This window comes from Eleutherodactylus coqui, chromosome 1 (genome assembly GCF_035609145.1).
Source record: "Eleutherodactylus coqui strain aEleCoq1 chromosome 1, aEleCoq1.hap1, whole genome shotgun sequence".
NCBI lineage: Eukaryota > Metazoa > Chordata > Amphibia > Anura > Eleutherodactylidae > Eleutherodactylus > Eleutherodactylus coqui.
The window spans coordinates 355864667-355890657 of NC_089837.1; the positions used below are offsets into that span (position 1 = coordinate 355864667).

General features: G+C 41.6%; 1 protein-coding gene across 2 annotated transcripts; it reads left to right on the forward strand.

Annotated features, from left to right (window-relative positions):
* The first annotated feature begins 920 nt into the window (after nt 1-920).
* CFAP97D2 (CFAP97 domain containing 2) lies at nt 921-25429 on the forward strand. Of its 2 annotated transcripts, XM_066577264.1 has the most exons (6): nt 921-1086; nt 1265-1318; nt 13170-13250; nt 16412-16530; nt 18729-18924; nt 20759-25429. In XM_066577264.1, the coding sequence occupies exons 1-6, from the start codon at nt 994-996 to the stop codon at nt 21206-21208; spliced, it is 993 nt and encodes a 330-aa protein (XP_066433361.1). In that variant the 5' UTR covers nt 921-993; the 3' UTR covers nt 21209-25429. The 2 variants fall into 2 exon arrangements, with proteins under 2 accessions (XP_066433361.1, XP_066433368.1); XM_066577271.1 differs by lacking the exon at nt 1265-1318.
* Nucleotides 25430-25991: the final 562 nt, after the last annotated feature.

A 25991-nucleotide genomic window follows, 5' to 3' on the forward strand; every position in this document is an offset into this window, starting at 1 on the left:
ACTTTCCTCTGCTGGACATTCGGCAGCAAATCAGCCCCATGTGGACCCAGCCTTTGGGTATGTTTACATGTAGTGGAAATGCTGCAGATTTTCCACAGCAGAAGATTCCACGGCCAAATCCACAGCATTTCCGCAAAAGACACAGAGTCAAAATATGCACCACCTGTGTGGATTTTGACTTGAAATGATATTTGAAATACGGCCATTAAAAGTCTAGCCAGGTGTATTACAGTATTGAAAAAACGAAAAAGAAGGGGGTTTGGTACCGTGTTAGCCAGTAGAGCAAAATGTAATTGCTCCCAGTGAGAGAAACCTGTAAGATGCTACAGCAAGCTTTCGGGTTCTTCTATCAACCCTTCATTAAGCTAATTTTAGCCTGATGAAGGGTTGATACAAAAACCCGAAAGCTTGCTATAACATCATGTATTTTTGTTAGACATTAAAAGGTATCATATCTACAAGATTACTTGGTTTCTCTTACTGAGAACAATCACACTTTACAGTATTGATATACATTAAATCCTTGCAAAGGCAGAACAAATACGAAGAGCAAATGTAGCACTTTCTTATGAGATATAGTAAAGAAATTAATTATTTTGGTGTTTCCAAAGGACTTGGAATATTAGACTTTGCCTCTTGCTGGGTGCGATATGTATTTATTCTCTCGCCAAAGATTATGGAAAAAGCATTGTGGTTTTTCTTTTGTCTGGTAAAATCTAACCGGATCCTTCACCTGTGACGGTATGTGAACAGGGCTGATGGTGAAGCATTGTGTTATTATATACAGTATATTCAGGCTTTGTTTGCTGATTTACAGCCACAATGTTTGGAAGTCTACCACTAGCTATTCACTTTTCTCCTTAACACCAATGTCATGACAACCACCACATGACTTGCTTCAAACACACTGTAGTCTCTACGGTATTATTCCCTAAGCCTCAGATCCTCAGTCATTTGGTGGCTTGCTGCCTCAGAAGCTGGTTTGCATTCACGATGCATAGAGCCTACCAACCTATACTACCGTGCGGTAATAAGTACCTGCAACAGAAGTGGGACAAAACCTACTATGATGAGCATAAAAGGAAGGTATGTGTGAGAGGCAGTCTAAAGGTACAGAGCCGTCTTCATGAAAACTGATTTGCAATATTTAATCTTTATATATGACTGTGCACATAACCTTGTATCCTTCCATTTCATGCCCTGTCATATAGCTATTGCAATGCCATAATTATAATCAAGAATATTTCCCTAACGATTCCTATAGATAGAAAGACCGCAGCTGGAAATGTCCTCAAGTGTGCACACTGAGAGCAACAAGGTAAAATCCCATTGTATGCACTCCTTCATCTTTGAGAGGATTGCTGGCAAAACCTGGTCTGTGTACTTTGATTTCAGAGATGTTGGCTGCAGTATTGTGCTGTCCAAATATATAAATAGGGTATGTAATTCTTAAAGGCCACGAGGAAGAAAAAACGACTGTCCGCGCTCCTAGGGATATCAGACTCTGATCCGGGATAATAAATTCCTTTTTTTTATTGGAAAAACATACAGGGATCTGCGAGCAACGCGTTTCAGTAGATACAACTACCTTTCTCAAGCTCTACGAGCTTAGGTAGAGCTTGAGAAAGGTAGTTGTATCTACTGAAACGCGTTGCTCGCAGATCCCTGTATGTTTTTCCAATAAAAAAAAGGAATTTATTATCCCGGATCAGAGTCTGATATCCCTAGGAGCGCGGACAGTCGTTTTTTCTTCCTCGTGGTCTATTTGAATTAAGCCCCGGTTACCCGGTGTAGCTTATTTGGATTGCCCCGCTGCTCTCCGACGAAGGTTGGATGGAATAAAAGACTATCTTATAAGCGAACTTGGATTGCGGTGTCAGCGAGGTGCCTTGTTGTAAGGTGTCCTCGGCTGACACCAGGTGAGTTAAATACTCATTTTTTCCTCATGTTAATATAATATAACATGTTATATCAATAGCATCAAGGCGCCTCCTTATAACCTTTTGCTTTTTGTAATTCTTAAAGGGGTATTCTGGTTGAGATAAGTTATCCCCTATCCACAGGATAAGCTGATCATTGGGTCCCTCACCAATCCTAGGAATAGGGGTCCAGGTCCAGTTTTCCCGTCCTCCCACAGTGAAGAGGAGATTGAATGGAGCAATGGTTGCGTAAGTGTAGTGCTGCTCCATTCGTTTTCAATGGGACTGTTGGAGATAGCCAAGTTCAAAGCACTTGGCCTTTTCCATCAGCCCCCATTAAAGTGAATGGAGCAGATGCACAGGAGCCAGTTGTTCTCCCACCCGCACATCACTGCGGGTGGGATAAGTGACCTATAAGTGACAAAGAATGGGGAAATGAACCCCCACATTCTCGGGATTGGTGGGGGTCCCAGTGGATGGGTAAAAACATGAAGTAATCTGAACACCTATTAAATATATCAGAAAGAACTCTAGACTTATGTCACCAACCACCTACACAGATGTACAGAGTTAGCATGCATTGCTAAGGCTGCCTGTCCACGGGCGTTGCGACATCCCGCGGCGGATCTCCACCGTGGGAGTTGCTGTCCGGCAGCAGGAGCCTGTAGATAGATCTCCATGGTCAGCCTATCTGACAGATAGGCTGACCGTGGAGAATCGTGACAATTCGCAGCATGCTGCGATTTGCCGCCTGCGAGTGGAGGATTGCTATGTATCTCCGCTCATGGACAGGGGGGCTGCGCTTTCCATAGCAATGCTATGGGGAACGCAATCCAAAAATGCCCTTGGATAGGCAGCCTAATACTGCACATGTGAACACAACTGACACAGGTCAGCAGAATCTGACAACTGACAGAGGTCGGCATATCCTGTGGCTATGCCGTAGAAGTCTAAGATACTCCTTAGACTCCAGGTTGTTTCTGTGGGAAGGTTTTTTTTTGTTTTTTTTAAAGAGATTCTGTCAGTTACTTTGAGCCCTAAAAGCTGGGCTTATGGGCAAAAAATAGCTGATACGCTGAGTTTTATACTTATCTTCCCCGCCGATCCTCCACTGTTGGCTCTCAAACCCTCCCCTGCAATGCATTACACAGACTACATAGTCTGTTGGAAGCTCTCAGTGGCAGGTTTGACAGCTGACACTGATGAAATGATGAAACGGCAGAAAAGGATAAAGTTTACATCCCTGAACTTACCATGTCAGCTACTTAGAACCCAAAATTGCCTTTAAATCTGCTCATGTGACTTAGATAGATCACCAGAGATGGTTGGTGCATATGAGCCTGTCCAGCGCCAAAGAAGACTAATTAGTGTTTGTACATGTACATACTTTACACATACCAACTCAGGTACCTACTTCTCAAAACAAATTGCATGAAAGTACCGAAGACTAGAATCTTACACTTTACTACCTATTAAAAGCACAGCATATAGGCATTGCGTGTTCCCCCCCTAGAAACATGACATTTATCACTTTGGTACACACACTAAGGCCTCGTTCACACGAGCGCTGTTTTCGTCTAAATGGGACCAATAGTTTCCTATAGAAGCATTCAGATGAATACATTTTAGATGCGCTAAATCCTCGCATCAATCAAAGATAGGACATGCGACTGCAGGTCGCATCTAAGCTCCGTGGTGCAAGAAAAGATAGAACCTGACATTTCTCTGGTGCATGCTTTCCATAGACTCCTATGGGAGCTGGATAACACACACCACAGATTGTATGAAGCGGCTAATTAAAATAGCTGGAATTCACCCGTTCACACAATCTTTAGTGCAGTATAGTCGCCATCTTTTCAGACGCCTATAATGTGCGAAAACAGCGCTTGTGTGAATGAGGCCTAAGGTGTTAGAATATGCACATTACTCTAGCTTTTTCATGCAGGGATCATATGGATCACATAAGCAGTTCGCATCCCAAGCCATAAAGTCCCTAAAAATCACAATTTACAGGAAATCTACATCCCCCTATATCCCACCACTAGTGTTCACTGGATCCACATGCATTTTCAATAAAATAAAATAGTATGAATTAAAAAAGGAGCCTATGGAGTGCAGCTTTTATGTAATGCTAGAATTGTGTAATTGAATGTAAACAGCACAGATCACATAAAATAGTTTTATAATAGAAGATTTTCCAATTCTCTTTCATACTAATCTATTTCCAGTAGTGATCGAGAGATAAAATAACTTGAAGCAAATGGAATTTGATGTTGTATTATGTACTGCTAATAAGACATTAATTGGTTGAAATGTTAATGCAGAGACCAAAGAAATTAAATTAGTAACTCTGAATGTCCGCTTTGTATCACTGGTATGACATACACTCTGTGGGAGAAAACCATCAAGTACAATCTTTGGCTTAAGCCAATACTCCATTGTTAAGCCTCGCAGTGCAGTGACTGAATGCACTCATCTATGATGGAAACTCATTGCTTTCTTGTATACACCTTATTATGAGCTTTTGTCTACTCAAGTTGAAGTGGATCTCAATGATTTGTTTCTTAAGTGTTTCATTGATATGTTGCCAGGTTTTACTAGTTATGGTAAAAGAACAAACAAGAAGTAGTTATCCAGCAATAGCTTGTTTGATCTTTTCCCCTCATGTACAGGTACTATTTATTAAAAGAAAAAGTTATTTAATATAGGCTGATATTTTGTATTATAATTACATTAAGTGCCAGTCATATAGTTATAATTTTGCATCCAAGGAAGAGATCAGAAGGAAAAGCATAGCAACACTAGAGTACTAGTTATGGCTTCCAAACCTTCGAGCCAAGACAAACAAAGATGGCAAAACTGGTTCTACCCTATTTCCCTGAAAATAAGACATACCCTGAAAATAAGACATAGCATGATTTTCCAGAATTTTTGAGGATGCAAAATGATTTTTCAGGCTTTTTGAGGATGCTTGAAATATAAGCCCTACTCCAAAATTAAGCCCTGCTAACAGTTAATTAAAAAAAGTCAATTTAAATAGTGTCCAGGCAGCTATACATTTAAAAAAGTTAAACCTTTTTGAACAGAAAATTAATATATGACACTGTCTTATTTTCGGGGAAACATGGTATGTATCTATAGTCTAAGATACTACATTTTGCTGTGACTATCCAGCGCTCTTCACATGGGCAGCATCGGTCAATCAAAGTAGGTGTAGTATCTTAGACTAACAATGTATACTAATGCACAATATGCATAAGGTAATCAGAGATTACCTTCGGGTCTACCATCTTTGTTTGTCAAGGACCGAAGGGGAGCTTTACAGACATCTAAAACTACTAAATATCTGTGGGTTCCTACCTTAATGAAGCACTCCATTTTTTATCTTTATCCATCATCATATCACTGAGTTCTGAAGAATGAAGAGTCCAGTTCTGTAGCTCGTCCCCTCCAGACTGTGTGCTTTGCAATTTTCTTCCAATCTCCAGGTCACATGACCAGCACTATGATAATGCCTATGTCTTGCAGATAGAGAGCTAAAAATGTAGCTACTAACTTTTGACATGTCATAGAGACATATCAAAAGTATTGACCAGTGGGGGTCCTGTAACTAATAGAATGAAGAGGCTGCAGGACTCGCCCAAGTGTTCTTTTCCCTTGGCTATTTTCGCTGGTTTTCAGCTGCTTCAAGCAGCTGAAGATGGCCCACATAGAGGTCTATAGAAGCGCTATACACCTCTATGAGGGCGAAAACCAGCAAAGACAGAATAAGGGGGCAGCAACACTCAAGTGCTAGGAATTAGCGGGGTCCCAGCATCAGTGCCCCCACTGATCAATACCTATCCAAATACAATTCAATATTCTGTCCAACCTAATGATTGGGCCAACAGTTGTGACATGTAAGAGGTCATAATTAGAGATGAGCGAACGTACTCGATTTGGGTGTTTTTGGACCCGAGCACCGCTTTTGCCGAGTAACTGACTACTCGGACGAAAAGATTCGGGGGTGCGCGGGGGGTTGCAGAGGGGAGTGGGGGGGGGAGAGAGAGAGCTCCCCCCTGTTCCCCACTGCTACCCCCCGCTCTACCACGCTGCCCCCTGCCCCCCGGCGCCCCCCAAATCTTTTCGTCCGAGTAGTCAGTTACTCGGAAAAAGCGGTGCTCGGGTCCAAAAACACCCGTCTCTAGTCATAGTTAGAAGTGCCCGTCCATCTCTCAAAGGAAACTTCTAATGTTTTTTACTTTTGTTAAAAATCTGTGTTAACCCCTAATAAAGACTGTTTGAACAAGCATCTCATTGATCAGCGCTCATCACAATAGTTGCTATTGACCTGTGTGAAAGGGCCCTTAATGCTGTGAGATAATTGTATTCTAAAAATACAATATTCCTTCTTTTACCCACAATTTAAAAGAACTAGCGCACCAATCTTAAAAAATGAAAATTGTTGGATACATATCATTTTTGGGTTACTCAAAGTGCCTAGTGTATAGACTTCTTATTTTGGAGATTGAAGTTCTTTAAGAAGTGTAGCATTTTTATTAGCAATAACTATGGTTGCTTTGGGTCACAGTCTCAGAATGTATCAGAACTCTATCTAAGGGCGGATTCAGATGAGTGTGTATTTCTCTCGTTATGTGGCCGTGATAATCGGGATTCTCGCCCATTAATTGAACGTGCAGGAAAACATAGGACCTGCCCTATTTTTCCCGCACGTAGTGAATACTACCTGCAGGAAAGATCGGGTGGCACCTATCTTCTCATGTTCTTTTTAAAAACTCCTGTGCTCTGGCGTGAAGTTTGAAAAGCCGGTGAAGGGGAATGGATTCCCCTTGTTCAGGCACAACTACGCTCCGTGCCAGCTAGCGTAGTTGTCCCCATGCTTGTCGGAATAAGCCCTAAGGCCGGGCTCACAAGAGCATGCAGTAAAACACTGCAAGTATAATGTTTTACTACTGTATGAACTGACCTATCGGCAAGTATGGCTACGATTTTAGACTGCACATGACAGCGTATCTGACACGTGCGGTCATGTGCAGTCTGACTTTTTTTAAATTTTATTTCCTGCTCTGTTGCTTAACGACGTTGTGTATAAACAACGGACATATACAATGTAATTGCGCATGCACAGCGTTTATTACATGCCCATGGAGAACAATAAGGCTCTATTGCGCGTAATATGCAGTAAAATACAGAAAGTATATCAGAAAATGATATAAGGCCAAATGCACGTGGGCGGATTTGAATTGCGGAATCCAGAGCAGGCAACTACCTCCGGATCCCACAGCAAATACCGCTCATAGCATGCTATGCAAAAGTGATTCTTCACGCACATGAGCGGAAACCAATTACAGTCTCTGCTCAGGGATGAAAAATCAAAGCATGCTCCATTTTCCTGTGGTTTGCGCACAGACGGCATCTATTGCAGTCAAAGGAAGCTGCCCGACCTGTAGCCCATTCGCAATTGACATTGTGAATGGGCCGCGGATTCCGTGGTAAAGGAGGAGTTTAAAATAAAATCTGTACTGCGTATATCCGACGGCGAGCCATGCGGACCATCCACAGTACAGATGAAGATCAAGAAAAGCAGGTACGTGCGAATGCCGCTAGCTCTGCTGTGTGCATGTGGTCTAACTGTTTATTATACAAGAAATAATAACCTTTATTTGCTGGAACACTAATACCGCTTTAATCTGACTATACACGAGATTTAGGCCAATTTACATAGCAGTATTTGGTCAGTATTTTACATTAGTATTTTTAAGCCATTCTCAGGAATGTGTTCAATAAGCCAAAGTACAGCAAAGCTTTCCATTGTACTTTTATATGAAGGTCCCATTCTTGGTTTTAGCTTCCAAATACTGAAGTGAAATTCTGACAAAATACTGCAGGTGTGAAAGTCGCCATAAAACGGTTAGCAGGCCTTATTTATACTGCCGATTTTACCACGCAAGTTTTGTCCGGTGTGAGATGCACGACACTTGTACAAAAAAAGAACCTATTATTTGCATTGGGTCTATTTACATGGGTGATTTTCATGCTGTTAAGTTGGGCTGTTACCTACCTTTTAGTTTGAGAAACTAATATCCATTGTACTACCGTCTGACATACTCAGTTTTACTATAGGTCACAAAGGTGCATAAGTAGAGATGATTCCAGGTTGTATCAATTTAAAATCAAGGCTCTGGTTATAGATGTAATATTTTGTATATCACTGTTGCCACTTTCCCCATTCTCGGATCATTTCCCTTCCTAAGTGCTATTATTGAGATCGTCTAGGTGACATTTATCACAGAGGCTTCTACCTATGCTAGGAGAAGTCGTTAACACTGATTGATCACTGCCCTGGGCAAAGTCTCTTTCTAAGACAATAGATGAAACACTTTATGACATACCTACTTGGTCGTCAATGGTGTTGTGTTCCTGAAATGAATAGTACATGAGTACGGTGGAAACTATATACTGTACTAAGATACAACTAGGTGTTAAGTTTCAAGGTTATCTATAAACACTGAAAACCTTCAACTGAGATGATCTGTGAAGGATGTCTGATATTACATAGCCCAGCTAATGTAGCTTTATTATTTAATGTCTTGTATTAAAGAACCATTTGGCATGTGCCCTGTATGTCTGAAGGTCCTTTACTACTTTTTTTTAATTTTGCATGTATGAGGCCTTGGTCACTCAAGTGTGATTTTAGCGCATTACAGGCGCGCAAAGAAAGTGCAGCTATTAGAACCAATGGTTTCCTATAGAGCTGTTCAGATAAAGGAATTTTAGACACGCAAAATACTCGTACCTTCAACAAATAGCACTTGCGACGGCAATGCTCGCAACTAAGCTCTGTGGTGCGTGAAAAGATCGGACCTGACCTATTTTTGGTGCATGCTTTCCATAGACTCCTATGGGAGCTGGATAACACACCTCTGACTGTGTGAACCAGCAATTTCACCTGGGGACGTGAGAGCTGGAAATAAACCGTTCACGCACTTTTCCGAGCAGCTAGGAGCTAGTATTTTGCGTGCCTCTAAAAGCATTGGGAAAAAGAGCTGTAGCCTTCCAGTGCGAAAGGTTACTGAATGTCCTCTGGTACTTTCAAAACAGCAAGTAACATTGAGTCCTGTTCAGCACCATGGGCTTAATATACCCCAACAGGAGTGTGCCATGTTGGAGAATACAATGCACAATTCACTGATCTCTCTGACTGGCATATACCAGCCTCCATACTCAGATTGTTTATAATGCTTTATGACATGTTTATATAATACAACATATAGCATATCCTCAATATGTGGTTAATTGATTTGCCTTTATTGAAATAACAAAGGTTCTCCTGGCCAACTTCTCATGCTGCTCATGCTTCTTCTATCAATCGCTTCTTTATGTGTCTGTTGAAAAGCGTTGGCTTGGATCAGTGATCTGGCAGGGAAGGAAGCGTTGCTTGGCAGGCTCTTAACGTACTAACTGCACTTTCTAACTGTTGCTGTTCCGAGCAAACCATGTTGTATTTCATATGGTTAGATTGACTTGGACTTAACCCATTGCATTTTGGATCTAAGTGATGACCATGACTGAATAGTTTTTAAAAATATGATGTTTCATTAATGTATAGGAAATAGATTATTGACGGATAAAAGTTGAAGTCCACCAAGAAATAAAATTGATGTCACTGTTTCTCCTAGTTGTAAAATATCCATAAACTGTTAAACGCTTATATCCATCTTTGGTTGATAACTAGAGATGAGCGAATATACTCGTTTCGAGTAATTACTCGATCGAGCACCGCGATTTTTGAGTACTTCCGTACTCAGGTGAAAAGATTGGGGGGGCGCCGGGGGGCGGGGGGAGGCGTGGCGGAGCGGGGGGTAGCAGCGGGGAACACGGGGGAGCCCTCTCTCTCTCCCTCTCCCCCCCCACTCCCCGCTGCAACCCCCCACTCACCCACGGCGCCCCCCAAATCTTTTCGCCCGAGTACGGAAGTACTCGAAAATCGCGGCGCTCGGGCGAAAAAAGGGGCGTGGCCGAGTAGGTTCGCTCATCTCTATTGATAACCAATGTGAGGGGTTAATTCTAGATTTTCCCTTGTCTTAGAATTAATAAGAAAAATACATTTAATTTCTCTTCCAAGCTTACCCTTTATCTGTCTTCTTCCCACTATGTGACCCTGAAACTTGTCTTATCAGTACTTTCACATGTGATTCTGTTTTTCTGTTCATGTTCCGAGAATCTTATCCAAAGACATATTCTGCTTTGATACAACTGTCCCCGAGCGTTGATATATTGTTTATGTAGGAGACGTCTTTGAAAGATGTATTGTTCATTTAAGAATGTCCAGGTGTCCAGCGACCCCGGGCATGCGCAGTAATTAAATCATTACGTCAGCAAACTTCTTCTATAACTTCTGTAACTCTGAATAAACGTTCACTTCGCTTATGACAATCCCATGGTGCATGTGGCTGTCCATTTGCGTCGTCTGAGTACTCATATCTAAGACTAATTCGGAAGCAGACAGCATCAGCTGAATGGTCTGGTTTTGACCCCCTACACCAACATGACTGACTTTACAGCTCTCCTTGCAGGGTAAATGGCATGACAAGGCAGATTTGACGTAAAGGGTCACTTGAAAAGCAAGGTAAAAATCATTGCAGGTCAGTCATGATGGCCATGAATTTAGCAAATTTTAAGGAATTATGGACATTTTAAGGATTTATGTTTACTGGAGATTTTATTTTTACTTTTTATGAGAATATATTAGGAATTTAAGTAATAAAATGTAGGTCAATGGAGGTTGTAATCTAGAAGCCAGCACATGTGTATAATAAATGCAATGTTGCTTAACAACACTCCAACCATAAACAGGTTTACGTGCTAACATAGCACAGTTGCAAGTTAAGTATTGTGTAACATGCAATTTTCACCAAACAAATGAGCAGTGGGGATTAGGTTTTGTTTGGTTACACAAAGCATAAAATTACAGTGTTAACAGGTACACCGAGCAGAACAGATTATATAATGCTATAAAGGGATTACTGTATCAAAACCAGTGAGAATAAATAATGCACATTATCATCTGCATGTCATTTCTGCAAATATGTCAAATGCAAAAGAGTATTACAACATGGTTAATCATTTGGCATGTGCAAGCACCTCAGGGTACGTGTGTTAGAATATGTTCTCATGGCTGCATTTTTGTCAATATTTTGTATCAGTATTTGTAAGCCAGAGCCTGGACATACAGATCTTTTCATTATGTTTTTTCTTTGTATTACAAATTTTCTTTTGGTCTGCAAATACTGACCAATAGCGATCTTATGATGTACAATAAAACTACTGCATTTGTTTGTTTAAAATGTATGTTTTACTTTTCTTATCATCCATTTTTGTCCCAATCTGTGAGCTATACTGATTTTTATTACACCTAATGCACATAATGGAGCCTTTTGCAGGAGGTGTTATTGCAGCACGCTTAGTTGCCTGCAGCTCTATACTATACAGATGTGTGCTGCAATAGGGTGCTCTATAGGTGCCTTTGCATACATATGACCAACTCTGCACTGCATGACCTCAGCGTTTAATATTGCTAATGTGAAGACTATTGTAAGCACATACAAAAGCATGCATGGTATCCAAGTAAAGGGGCTGAGCATACTCACAATTATATACCAATACCCCCAATAGTATAGGGCTACTCCAACACTAAGTGTCCATTTACAGCGCAACGTTTGAGTGATCACCTTACGCTCCGAGTGGAGGATGAAGAAGACAAGCAGGGTCGCTTGCCTTCTGCATCCAGCTGTTCCCTGCTCGGAGCGCCCGGCTGTTATACAGAGAAGCGCTCCGAGCGGGGTATGAAAAACGCAGCTGGACTGCTCTGTTCTTCATACCCAGCCTGTCATCAGGGAGCGGGATACAGCTGAAACAATAGTATCAACTGTATGCTGCTGTGAATTTCTGGTAAGGCTCATCGTTGTCTTTCAGCACGCTGAAAGACAGCGATCAGTGACTGCTTAACGAAAACTGCACAATGTCAGTGCAGTTAGACACAATGATTATCGCTCAAAAGATGGCTTTTGAGCAAATTTTGAGCAATAATCATTGTGTCCAAATGGGGCTTATGTATTAACACACAAAAAAACAAAGAATATGAAGCCAAGTAATCATTTTCTTAAAAACATATATAACACAAACAACACAAGGGGACTATAATAAAACCATGGCTCCAATGGATAAGGGGTTAAAGTGCATAGCAGGTCTCAGTATTAATATACAGTCCCAGAGACTCTGATAAGTTAATCAACGTATATTCAAAGAATAAAGTGTTTATAATTGATAATAGAGATAACTGCATATAATCAAACAGTATTAAAGCCACATATGAGAATAGTACCCACCAATGGAACCAAGAGGCACCGGGTTGCACATTTCATTTCCTTTCTCAAGGGTTGACAAAGAAACACTCCCACACATCCTAATATACCCTTCCAAATGATCAGATCACAGGAAAGTGGGTCTAGCGACAGAACAGTGCATGTGCGGAAATTGGTGAACAGAAGGACGCTTGATACTCAGCGTTCAGAGTGAGCACAGACCAAAAAGGGTCGTACGAACACACCAAGCGACAGATGAAGCCGTGCAGCAAATGTCCAGTTGGTCACCATCTAGCTCGGGCGCATCATCCTACAGCGAACATCTAGTGAATTATTGCAATAAAGTCAAATGAAAATTATGTTATATATACAGTTAGAGATGAGCGAGCACGCTCGGATAAGGCAGTTACTCGAGCGAACATCGCTCTTTTCGAGCAACTGTATTCTCGTCTGAGCAGGCTCAGGGGGCAGGGGAGGGAAAGAGTGAGAGAGATCTCTCTCTCCCCCGCCCCCTCGAGCCTGCTCGGACGATAATGCAGTTACTCGAGAAGAGCGATGTTCGCTCGAGTAACTGCCTTATCCGTGCTCGCTCATCTCTAGTTACAGTGCATCCCATACCAAAAGTGTTAAAAAATATACAAGTAAATAAACCCTAAACGAGAATTAAGAAGGAAGGAGGAGAAATTAAATCCCAGACAATGCATCAAAGGATGATGTGGTGCAATAAGTGTCATGTAAAATAAGAGGACAAACAGTCCATTTGGATGCACCAAAGTGTAATTGAAAGGACCTTTGTGTATTTGTTCTAATTGACCAGGAAACCAGTAAAATATAAGGTCCTTTTGGTTATATTACATTTATAATGACATACAATTGTATATTACAGGTGCAATCAGCTAAGCCAATGGTGGATACAAACAGTCCAAAAAAATATGTCCATCTCAGCTTAAAACTGAAGAAATTGAAGGTAATTTTCAACTACATCCTATTTAATTTCTACAAATGGTATTACTATGGAAAATACTACGTACTCCATAGATACTAACTAGTTAAAGGGGTTACAGTACAATCGACTTTTATCCCCTTTCCACAAGATCCAGTGAGGAGACGCCTGAATGGAGCAGCGGCCGAGCATGCACACTGCAACTTTATTCCGCTATATAGAACTGCTGCAAATAGCCAAACTCAGCTATATCACGCAGCTCTTCTGAAATGAATGGAGCAGCAGTGCACAATGCACATACTCAGCTACCAATCCATTTAAGCTCCTCTTCGTTACAGGGAATGCAGTAAGAAGAAGGAGACATGGATCCCCAGTTCTCAGGATTAGTGGGGTCCCAGCGGTGAGACGCACACTGATCAGACTTTTATCACATAGCCTCAGGAAAGGTGATAAAAGTTGGTTGTGGAAATACTCCTTTTAAAAGAGCTCTTCTCCTTTCAGAATTCTGCAAGTTACATGTTTAAGGCTTATTCCGACGTGCGTATATCATCCGGGTTTTCATGCCCAGTCAATATACGTTGTCTTTCTCTGCAGGGTGAGGAGGATGGCTGGGCCCGGAGCTCCAGCCCCCTCCGCCCCTCACCACTAGTTGCAATGGGAGGGGGTGGGACGGGGGTGGAACTTAGCTCCGCCCCTGTCCCAGCCCTCCCATTGCAAACAGAGGCAAGGGGAGGGAGCTCAGTGCACTGCTCCCGGCCCGGCCCTCCTCCTCCCCCTGCAGAGAGGGACAGCGTACATTGGCCAGGCATGAAAACCCAGACGATATACGCACGTCAGAATAAGCCCTAAAGGGAAACTCCTGTGATTTTTTTTTTTATTAATTCATGATGTAGCTAGCCTCCCAGTAAATATGTTGGTTAGTGTTACCTTGGTTAGTTACTCCTTTCTATTGAAAACTCCTGGCCTATTTTTCTTCAGGTGGTCATATGATCTCCATTCTAATCAGCTCAGATTTACTTGGGCTTTTGCTGTCCAAAACTATACAATTTCTCAGTCTGAGATGCTATTACATGGATCCTATCCCAGAAACTGTCCACAGGGGGCACATAATCTCCTGTCCCAGTTACTGATGATAATCACACAACTCCTGTCTCTCAGTTATAGTAGAGAAGATCACAGCTCGTCCTTCTGACTGTATACTTATGTCGCTTATTTAGATGAATATAGAAGGTAATAATAGTTAAACTGCACCACCAGCAGGCAGAAATGACATAGCCTCCAGCTAATGCTGCACTGATGCATCGTGGGATTGATGTGAAAGTGAAGCCAAAAAAATCTTACCATTAAGATTGTTTCTGATAAGTATCACAGGGGGCTGCACTGCATGGAAGTGACTGCAATATACAAGGTAGACCTCCAGAGTGTGACAGGCAATCAGGTGAGGGGTTCAGGGATAGAAAAATGTTTTAGTCAGAGTGGTCCATTAATATGCAATCTCCTCTTCTTTACTGATCTAAATATTTATCCTCATTTATGCTTATGAGCATAGTACTAGTTGCAGTTTTAAACTTCTGGGCCCCAATGCAAAATCTTTTCAGTGTGCCATTTATAAAATTGGTGTCTTATGTGACCAAGTGTACCAAGGACCTTGTGCGACTGCTTCCTCTGCACCCGTATAACTATAACGGTTTATTCAGACGGGCATATAGCTGTCTGGTTTTCATGCCCGGCTGATATATGCTGCATCTCTCTGCAAGGGGAGGAGGCGGGATGGGAGCTAGTGCACTGAGCTACTGGCCCCTCTCTGTCCTCTCTCCGCCCCTCGCCACTGTTTGCAATAGGAGGGTGCTGAAATTAGGCCCAACCCCGTCCCTCCCCTCCCATTGCAAACAGTGGCGAGGGGCGGAAAGGGGGCGGGAGCTCAGTGCACTAGCTCTCGTCCCACCTCCCCTTGCAGAGAGGGGCAGCGTATATCAGCCGGGCATGAAAACCTATATCATTCTATGTAGGAAAAGCTATACTGCCCTCACAGCAAGGTGACCACCACTTTAGACTAGGACCCCAGTAGTCAGAAAGGCTAGTGCGGACATCTTTGTTTGTCCAGGCTCGGAGGGTCACTTTAACGTCACATGGGCTGTTGCTATGTAAAGCCTTATTCATTGGACATAAACTTTTTGCTGCTGTGTTTTTAAAGAGCAGCCAATTTCATGAACATATAGCAATAACAATATTACATGTCCGTTATATAGAAAACAATGCAGTCATTTTTTTGCACTAAATATAAACTTCTGCACAGCAGCAAGCCATGTGGAAAATACATTTGTTTTGTCATTTTGCAGCATTTTCAGTTTACTTGTCACAATCTTTACAGAACTACAAAATATCTTTTGTAACTGCAAATCACTAAATGCAAGAAACATTATGAAACAAAAACTCAAAGCATAATGTCAATAAAAGGTGAAATTTGAGGCCTCGATCACAGTTAACTCCAATCTATCACCCTCATATAGCATTCAAGGCAATGAAGCTTTTTATCTATGTTGTGGTATGGCAGGTTACAAAAACAGAATTCAAGTGGATAGAACAAGGTGCAGAAAATACTGTTCCTTAGGCCTCATGTGCATGGGCAGATGAGATTCCGCATTTGGATTTACGCACCAGGAGACCTGCAAAAACCATTTGCGGGAGATCACGGATTTTTCCGCACGGATGTACGCAGATGCACTGCGGATCATCAGCGCGGAAAAAAATCCGTAACCCCACCTCCCAGCCTTTTCCCCCACCTCCCAAATTGATTTTAACCTTCAAACCCGCAGTGCATCTGCAATTGTATTTGCAGATGCACTGCGGATCGTTCGCACCCATTGACTTCTATTGAGCCGGTCCTCATGGAATCTGCACTGTAGTGGAGAATGCTGCAATTTGTTTTCCGGACCACAAATCAAATCTGCATGTCTAAATTCAGTTGCAGATGTTAATGCTTCCCTATGGGCACTTTGAATTGCACTTTGATCTATCGTATGCGTGACCCGTGCGGATTCAGCAAGTCAAAATTGCTCGTGGACATTAGGCCTTAAATTACTAAATAATAGGTGCTTTTACATTTAGATGTGATTTTATGGCCCATAGAAATAAGTTAAAAAACATAAATAAGTTTTCTTTCTAAATACTTATTTTACCTATAGCTGGAAGAAGAACGACTATCAGTCATTGAAAGAGACAACCAGTTGTTGCTAGGAAAAATGTCAGCTATCATGCGAACTAAAGGAAGAATTGACAACAAAAATAGTTATGAAGCTAAAAGGTGAGTAATAAATTTAATGTATGGTAAATAGTAGATATCCTTTACTTTTAAACAGTAATCATGTATAGGATAAGATGTACATGTTCTAATACATGAAACATAAATCATCTGTCAAAATATTGTTTTTGCTATTAGAACAAGTACCGTAAATACTCGAGTATTAGCCGACCTGAGCATAAGCCGAGTCAATAAGATTTACCACAAAAAACTGGTAAAACGTATTGACTAGTGTATGAGCCTAGCTACTTTATATACTAGGTAAAGGAAAAACGGAATACTTACCTCCCAGCCAGCGTCAGTGTCCCCGGCACGATGGTCTCCCTGGTGGTGCGACAAGCTCCTTGAGAATTCTCCCCGCTGTCATCTTCCTGCTCAACTTTGAATTCCCCTGCCGTCAGCGTTGTGTAGGTAAGCGCTGTGATTGGATTGAGCGCCAGCCAATCACAGCCGGCACTCGATCATTCACAGCCATTTAGTGGATGACATCACTGAATAGCTGTGATTGGTTTATCAAGCGCTGGCTGTGATTGGCTGGCGCTCGATCCAATCACAGCACTTACCTACACAGCGCTGATGGCAAGGGAGTTCAAAGCTGAACAGGGAGATGACAGTGGGGAGAATTCTCAAGAAGCTTGCCGCACCGCCAGGGAGACCATTGTGCCAGGGACACAGACGCCAGCTGGGAGGTGAGTATTGCGGGTTTTTCGTTGTTTTTTTTTTTACCTCACTCGAGTATAAGCTGAGGGGGGCTTTTTCAGCATAAAAAATGTGCTGAAAAACTAGGCTTATACTCGAGTATATATGGTAATTTTTAGAATATTATAGATATATTTTGTGCTATATGATAGTAATTGTTAAAAAAATGTTGCATTGTGAACCCAAAATTTCATTTGTGTTTCTAAAAATAGCAAAATGGGTACTCATGAATATTCATTAGAAGTAAGCTCTGCCCAAATTACAATAGTAATTTGCTTTACATGCCAATGACGCCTTATCATGTGACCTCAGACACTTTGTTGCAATGGGAAGGTGACTGAACACCTGCTTCGTTCCATATACTCATTAAAAGGCTGATTCACATCTCATTTTCTGCAAAACATTGCAAAATTCCTTCAGTTTGGCATTTATAGGCCCTGGCAGGTACCTGACAATCAGAACAATCAGATATTTTGGATTGTTGAATATACATAGAAATGTTTATGAAACTGACTTCTAAGGGTAGATTTTCTTCAGAAGAAAGTCCAAAATAGAATGGGAAAACAAAATTGTTGTTTTCGCTAAGACTTATGCTTCTGGTCATATGACATTTTACACCATAATGCTGTCCTATGCTGGAAACAAGTGCCAAATTATCAGACTTTCTGAATTATTACTGCCAGATTTAAAAATTTAAAGCTTAGTCTCTATGCACACTTGCATTGTGGGTATCATTTTATAGGATCCATGACTGATATGATTGATCTCATTGATTTATAATTGGTACGTTAGGTTTCCATTTAGGTTTTGTTACCAATCAGTAACTTTTCACGCAACTTGTGTTCATATTATAGCTAGTGTGATAACTAGCAAAATTGCAGTTTACTTTATTTACATAAAATGAAGTTTAGTGCTGAAAAATTACTCTAAAGTGTTGGCCACTAGAGGTCTTTCTTCCTCCTAGCTTGCTCTCCACAGCCTGCTGTCAAATTATGTTATTTCTGTTACTGGAGACAACAAAACCACAGAACAGGAAGTGTATAAGAGGGATGAGTCATACTGCTTATTGAAGTTTATGAGAACAGAGGGGAAGGGGAGTAATAGGAAGGAGAGGCACTCACACACAAGCGTTCTGTTGGAGTTAATGGTGAGTGATTTGCTGCTATTTATTCACATCTACACTGCACAATACTGCGGTGCACTGACCTATATGATTATGTAATGTCAGTGTGTGTTTTACAGACAGCTACAGAGAAAAATCTATTTACTCCATGTGCCTTATACGTATGGAGAAAGCATAACAGCAGGCTCCTCCCACCACTTCTAAGAGAACTAAGAATCCGATATACAGTTTTCAAAGGGGGATAATGGAGAATGCAGGATATAGGACATATAGTGGCCAGAAATTGTGTTATACACACACTGCAAATAATTCTGAAAACGCACCTGAAAAGTTTGGTATACTTTAAGGTATATTATTTCTAAATATTATTCTTTTGCAGTTTAAATAAAGAGAAGAGAGAACAAGAACTGCTTAAAGTATCCAGAGAGAACCAAACCATTGGGGACAGACTCACAAGGTGTGAGCCTCAATATCAAGTTGAAAAGTGGCATGAAGAATGGGTGAAAGCAGAGAAGTATATGGACAGCATTGCTAAATATCCAAGAGGATGGTATGCTATGCAGTGCCCAGAAAAGGTAATTTTATATGGGAAGATGTGATATATAAATGCCACTTCAATGTATAGCTTTCCAGAGTTGATTTCAATAATAACAGAGTAAGGTTGAAGAAGAACACAAGTTCACCTAGCTCAACCTACTCTCCTGCAGCTTTGAAACACAGAAAGTCAAAAGAACCCACATGAGTCTGCTTATAAGTAAAGTACCCCCTTCTACAATGTTGTAGACATCTTCTTTCCTCTAGACATAAATGTAAATGCACTAAATGCAATAACTACATCTACAGCAATAATAGAATAGAGATTCCCTAGGATAAAGAGTAACTGCACTTTTTACAAACTTTTGACATGTTAGAGCTACATATCAAAAGTTTTGATCAGTGTGGGTTTGGGTGCTGAGACCCACGCTGATCACTAGAACAAGAGGGCAGCACTCAACTAAACACTGTGCCCCCTTGGCTGTCTTTTTATCTTTCCATTCTCCTCTCGACAGCTGAAGACTCTTATACAGAGGTCTATAGATATCTTCTGTAGACCTCTATGCACCTGTCTTTAACTGCCAGATACAGCCAACAGGCAGCAAAGACAGCCAAAGGGGCCCATCGCTTGGGTGTCAGCTGCAGCCCTCGCATTACAGTAATTAGGGGTATTAACAGCAGAATCCCCATTAATCAAAACATTTGACATATCGCTCTGATATGTCAAAAGTTTATAAAAATTGCAGTTACACTTTAAGGCTGCAGTTAGACAAGCATTTTTCTTTTGCGCACCTATTAGAACCACTGGTTTCCTATGCAGTGTTGACATGTCCATTTTTTAGAGGTGCAAAATGCAAAAGATAGTATATGCGTGCCTACAATGCGCGCCGCTAAGGTCCGTGATGCGCGTAAAGACATTGTGTGATGTTCTGTTAAACCGCGCGGGGAGACCCCTTATCACTGAACACTGTGACAGCACTGTCCCAGTGTTCTGTGTTGATGGGACTCCCCGCGGAAATGAAAGAATCCTCTGCCACAGCTGTCACAGCTGTGATAGCTAGGGCAAAGGACTGCGATGCTATACCATTGCTTTCAAAGGGGCCGGTGCTGCTGACGCCCCTTTGAAGGCAATGCGATGAAGGCAACCCCTGCAGTGATGATTTTCGGGCGGTGGGTGCTTGAAATATAAGTTCTACCCCGGATGACAGCTGAGCGCTGCCTGTGACTGGTTACAGTGCTCAGCCCATCAGAGGCAGCGCTTTCTGGAGGCGGGGATTTTTCAATCCCCGGCCACCAGAATACTGAAGAAGACTGCCAGGGACGGGGAGAAGAGCGGGACAGCGCTTATAAGTAAGTTCTTTTTTTTTCTTCTTAACAGCTAGGGATGATTTTCGGGGTAGGGCTTATATTCCCCCCTCCCCCCTGAAAATCATCGCTGCCGGGGTTGCCTTCATCCCATTGCTTTCAATAGGGTGGCAGCAGTGCCGGCTCCATTGAAAGCAATGGGATAGCATCGCAGGGGATTCTTTTGTGCCCGCTGGTAGTCCCATCATCACTGAACACTGTGACAGTGCTGTCAAAGTGTTCAGTGATGATAGGAATTTCGTGGAGCAGCTGTGCTTATGCAAGCACAGCTGCTCCATACACATAAAAAAAACAGCACGGTGCTTCGTTCACGTGCATTTTGCACATCCGTGAGCGCATTTTCTTTGCGCACATAGGCACGCAAAAAAAGAACGTTTGTCTGACCGAACCCTAAATGGCGAAGTAGCATTATGTCAAAATAGGGAACATAAAAGAGAAAAGCCTAAATTGTTTGCATACACACTTTTTGCTAAGCAAATTTTCCCGGTTGCATGCATTTTTTCTCTACAGGCTTTAAAAGGAAAAAAGAGCGCTGCTAAAAAAGAGTCTGCAAAAGGTGTCAAGGCAAAAGCAATTAAAGCTAATAATGATGGTGACAAAGGATCAATGCAGGAAATAAATACTGGAGAACAGGAAGATGATAACAAGGACAATACTGGAAGTATCAGGGAAAGTAAAAATTCAGAGCCAGAAAATAAGAAAAAAGAGAAAACTGAGGATAAAAATCATCAAAAAGTGGGTGTAAAAAAAAAGGAGACCCAGGAAAGCAAAGATAAGAAACAGGAGTCAGTAAAGGGTGAAGATTTGGATAATGAGGACTTGGATGGAAAAGAACCAAGTTACTATGATACTGGTAAAGAAGATGACTCTCACAAGTCAAAACAGTCTGGGAGTGAACATAAGACAGGTGATGATAAAGAGGAAGCAGATTATACAGTGCAAGATCCAGATGCTGAATAGACTAATTCATCAGTTATCTTGATGATCATCTTGATTGGATTCAAATAGTCTGGTCAAGACTTTACTTCATACAAGTCTAGGCCTATAATAGAAGCATATAGAGACATTTACAAAAGGTTTTTATATAATTGGTAACACAATCTGTATTAGTAAAGTATTCTTTTATGCATCTCAGAAATCCCATTTAAAGAAGACCTGTAAACAATTAGCCCCTTATGAATTAAAGATTGCAGTAGCAATGACTAAGTAAAAAAAAATCCTGGGGAGAAATTATAAACTAAAAACTGTTCTGAAATTAAAGGGAGTCTGTCAGCAGTTTTGCTTATGCAGTGCTAGGTAAGGGTGGTGGCATATTTTAATCATACCTGTGTCAGTGCTTTTACTATGAGGAACGGTAAAAGGATCTGGGAATATTTAGCTTAAAAAAAAGAAGGCTGAGAGGAGACTTAATAGCTGTCTACAAATATCTGAAGGGCTGTCACAGTGCAGAGGGAACAGCCCTATTCTCATTTGCACAAGGAAAGACTAGAAGCAATGGGATGAAACTAAAAGGGAGAAGATGCAGATTAGATATTAGACAGTGAGGGGGATCAATGAGTGGAAGCGGTAGCCACGGGAGGTCGTGAGTTTTCCTTCAATGGAAGTGTTCAAACTGTCTGGGATGATTTAGTGATCCTGCACTGAGCAGGGGGTTTGACCTGATGACCCTGGAGGTCCCTTCCAACTCTACCAGTCTATGACATCTATCAACTAAACTGTGAAAAGAAGTTTTAATCTTACTTGATACCCCGAGTGCCATTGTCTTCTGCCATCTCCATTGTACTGCTCCACAGCTCTGATTGACAGCTGTGATAACCAATGAGGAAACCAGTATAACTGTCAATTAGAGCTGTGAAGCAGTTCAATGGACAGAGGGGAGGGCACTTCAGAGAGAAGGCCTTCCCACATGGCACTTGTGGCAGCACCCTGTGGTAATAAAACTTTGTTTTCTTTGTGCAGCTAATACAAAAGTCACAGGTATGATTCCACATCACTTCACTGCTCCTGCTTAGTGCTCTCACCAATTTTTCACCATCAAAACTGCAGACAGACTCCCTTCAACTCTGCGAATAGTTGTAGGAACGGCGTTAACCAATATTGTAATTAATGCTTGGAGCATATTTGGAAAGCATATGGCTGATAGGATAGCTTATCCGTCATACAATTTGTTAGTACTCTGAGCACGACAGGTAGGTACAGGTAATAGTAGTTTCTCTGCTGCCTGCCTGCTACGGAAAATTATGCCTCTCTCCACTAAACATGAAAAATTAATATAAGTACATGAGGCATGCACATCGACTATGGTAATATACAGTAGGAAGGCTAAATAAAAACAAACACAAGTCAGTTTTTTTAGTTTTTACATCATCATGTTTTGAGTACCATAACGTGTTTATTTTTTCTGTAGCAAAGCCCTATGAGGACTTGTTTTTTAGTGGAATGAGTAGTATTTTAACAGTACCACTTTGAATTACATATAATGTATTGTTTAACTTATTTTTTGGGGGGAGGGTTGGAAAACTCACCCCAGAAATTCCATCACAGCTTTTTTTCTATAGGGCTCACCGTACAGTATAGATGAAATGTTACCTTTATTATCTGGGTCAATATGATTACGATGATACCAAATGTATGTAGCCTTTTTATGTGTTACTACTTTTCCACAATAAAAACTCTAAGGCCGCCTGCACACGGGCAGATTTGCATTGCGAAATCCGGAGCGGGTGTCCACCTCCGGATTCCGCAAAAGACACCGTCCATAACATGCAATGGAAAATGTTTTTTTTTCCTGCATATGAGCGGAAATCAATCACGATTTTCCACTCGCGGAGGAAAAATAGCTGCATGCTCTATTTTTAGGCGGCCTCCGTGCAGAGGGCTTCCATTGAAGTCAATAGAAGCCGTCCAACCCGCAGACCTTCTGCAAACATCATTGCGGAAAGGTTGCGGGATCCGCATCATGGCATAGCGATGGCGCGGCAAAGATTCCGGAATCTTCCTAATCTGTACCGTGCCAGCCAGACCATCTGCAGTACACATTAATAAGAAGATTCCGGAATCCGACCCGTACGTGTGCAGGTGGCCTTAAAAAGAAAAAAAACTATTGCATTCCATAACATTTAAATTTTTTGCCAACACCATGTGGCATATTGTTTTTCGCGGGAAAAGTTGTACTCCCATTGGTACCATTTTGGGATACCTATATGTGAGACTTTTTGATCACTTTGTATTGCATTTTTTTTGTGAGGCAGATACCCAAAAAATAGCAAATCTGGCATTTATGGCAATGTGTGCCATAAATAATATGCAAATTTTATTTTTTGGGTTCATACAATTACACTAATACCAAGTTGTTGTGTTTTTACTACTTTTCCACAATAAAACTCTTTTTATAAAAAAAAAATTGTATTGTGCATCGCCACATTCCATTTTAATTTTTTCGTCAAGTGAACTGTGTGAGGTCTTGTTTATTGCAGATGACTGGTAGTTTTCATTGGTAGCATATTGGGCATGTGTGACTTTTTGCTGATTTTTCTTTGATTTTTTTAAAGGCGGATGAACGAAAACTAACAATCCTGGCATTGATTTTTTTCTTACACTGTTAACTGTGCAAGGTAACGGACATAATATTTTTGAATTGGAGGAAGGCAGAAGAATACGTTAGAGTAGCTGCCAATTGCCCATATCAGGTGGAAAGAATTAATTCCTAACTGCAAATATGGCAATCAGAATAAATCCCAAGATCAATGACCCAACTACAACATTTTTCAGACACATGCTATCCTACCAAAAGTAATTGGACATCTGAGCAAAAATCAAAAGTAGTATAGTATAATGGGACCTCCTTTGGCTATAATGACATATTTTATACTAATATCTGATGCACTTGAGTTGGTATTTTCCTCCATTCACCCTGCAAACATCTGGTGAGTTTTCTCAAAGAAGTTGCATTGGTCAGTTTACAATGATGCAAGAACTGTTGTTCTATGGAGGGAAGAATCATGCTACTACATCTTCAGATCAGGTGGACATCCCTGGGTGTGGAGGATGCTTTCGAACTCCTTTTGCCTGAGTGTGTTGTGCTAATAGTTCAGTATGGCGGAGTTCCTGTTATGGTCCGGGGTTGTTTTATGTGGTATGGTGTCGGTTCTTTGTAGTGACAAGAACCATGAACATGGAGGTGTACTTTGAAATTCTAGACAATAATGTGCTGCCGAAAATGTGACAATACCCTGGGAATGGTCAGCAATACTTCCAACAAAACAATGAGCCTTGTCACAAATTCAGCGTTGTTTTACGTTGATTTGAGGGTACGGATGTTACACAATTGGACTGAACATCCTTGGGATGAACTGGAACTTTAGGTCAGGAAACATAAACAGCGTCCATTTTCTTTGAGAAAACTTGTCAAATGTTTGCAGGATGAACAAAGGGAAATATCAGCTGAAGTATATCAGATGTTAGTAGAAAGTATGCCATGGAAAGTAATGTAATTTGAGTAAAGGAAGCCCCACTATGTAAATTGTGGTAATGCAATAAAAGAGATAGCCTGCAAGGGGCTAGAGAACCACACAGAATAGTCAGCAGGAGGCTGGAGAACAGACATATTAAGTGCTGATTAGAAGCAACAGCTATATGGGTGTGGTTGGAAGAGTTAAAACCTCCAGTGACACTGCTGCTGGAAGCTACTCCCTAGGACAGAGATAGCTCAGAAGGAGCTGAGAGGGCTGCAAGCCTGGGGTTTGGTGTGGACCAAACTGTAATGCCATGAGTCTGACAGGGAAGGACGCCACTAGACTGATACCCTGGTTGGATATGGTATTTTGGACAACTGTGGCATGTTAGACGTAGGTGAGAAACTACTGTCTAGTTACTGCCTTGACGGGCAAGCGTTTATTTTATTTACTGCACTAAGTGTATGTGCTGCCAGTGGCTGCTGTTTTTCCACTGGGTTTTCTTTGCTATTGCTGAAAATCAGGAGAAAATAAAGTGGTTGGACTTTTATATGGACTGAGTGAGCAACTGTGTCTTTGATGACCCACACATGCAGACATTGCCACAATATCTCAATAAATACTACTTTTGATTCTTGTTCAGATGTACAATTACTTTTGTGTAAGCCCCATCTGAATGATCTACTTAGAATATGGATCGTTTAGTGCTGTATTGCAAATAGAGATGAGCGAGTGTACTCGCTAAGGCACATTACTCGAGCGAGTAGTGCCTTAGCCGAGTATCTTCCCGCTCGTCTCTAAAGATTTGGGGGCCGGCGCCGGTTACAGGTGAGTTGCGGCGGGGAGCGGGGGGGAGAGAGGGAGAGGGAGATCTCCCTTCTGTTCCTCCCTGCTCTCCCCGCCGCTCCCTGCCCCCCGCCGGCCCCCGAATCTTTAGAGACGAGCGGGGAGATACTCGGCTAAGGCACTACTCGCTCAAGTAATGTGCCTTAGCGAGTATACTCACTCATCTCTAATTGCAAAGCTTATCTGCAATAATCTTGCATTTCTGTTAAAATAAGCGATTAAACTTAGCTTTTAAACTGCATTTGACACTGTAGATACATAATTTGGGGATATTCGTCTGTCAGGGTAATTCTAAGTACAGCACCAATCGGGCCCACCCCACTTGCCCCGCTGCCGGCGGTAAGAAGAGACACCACACGGAGGTCTGGTATAGTTTCTCACACGGGACATGGCTCTCCGCCGTCCTTTATTACAGATTACATGAGATCTTATACCCTTTGTCC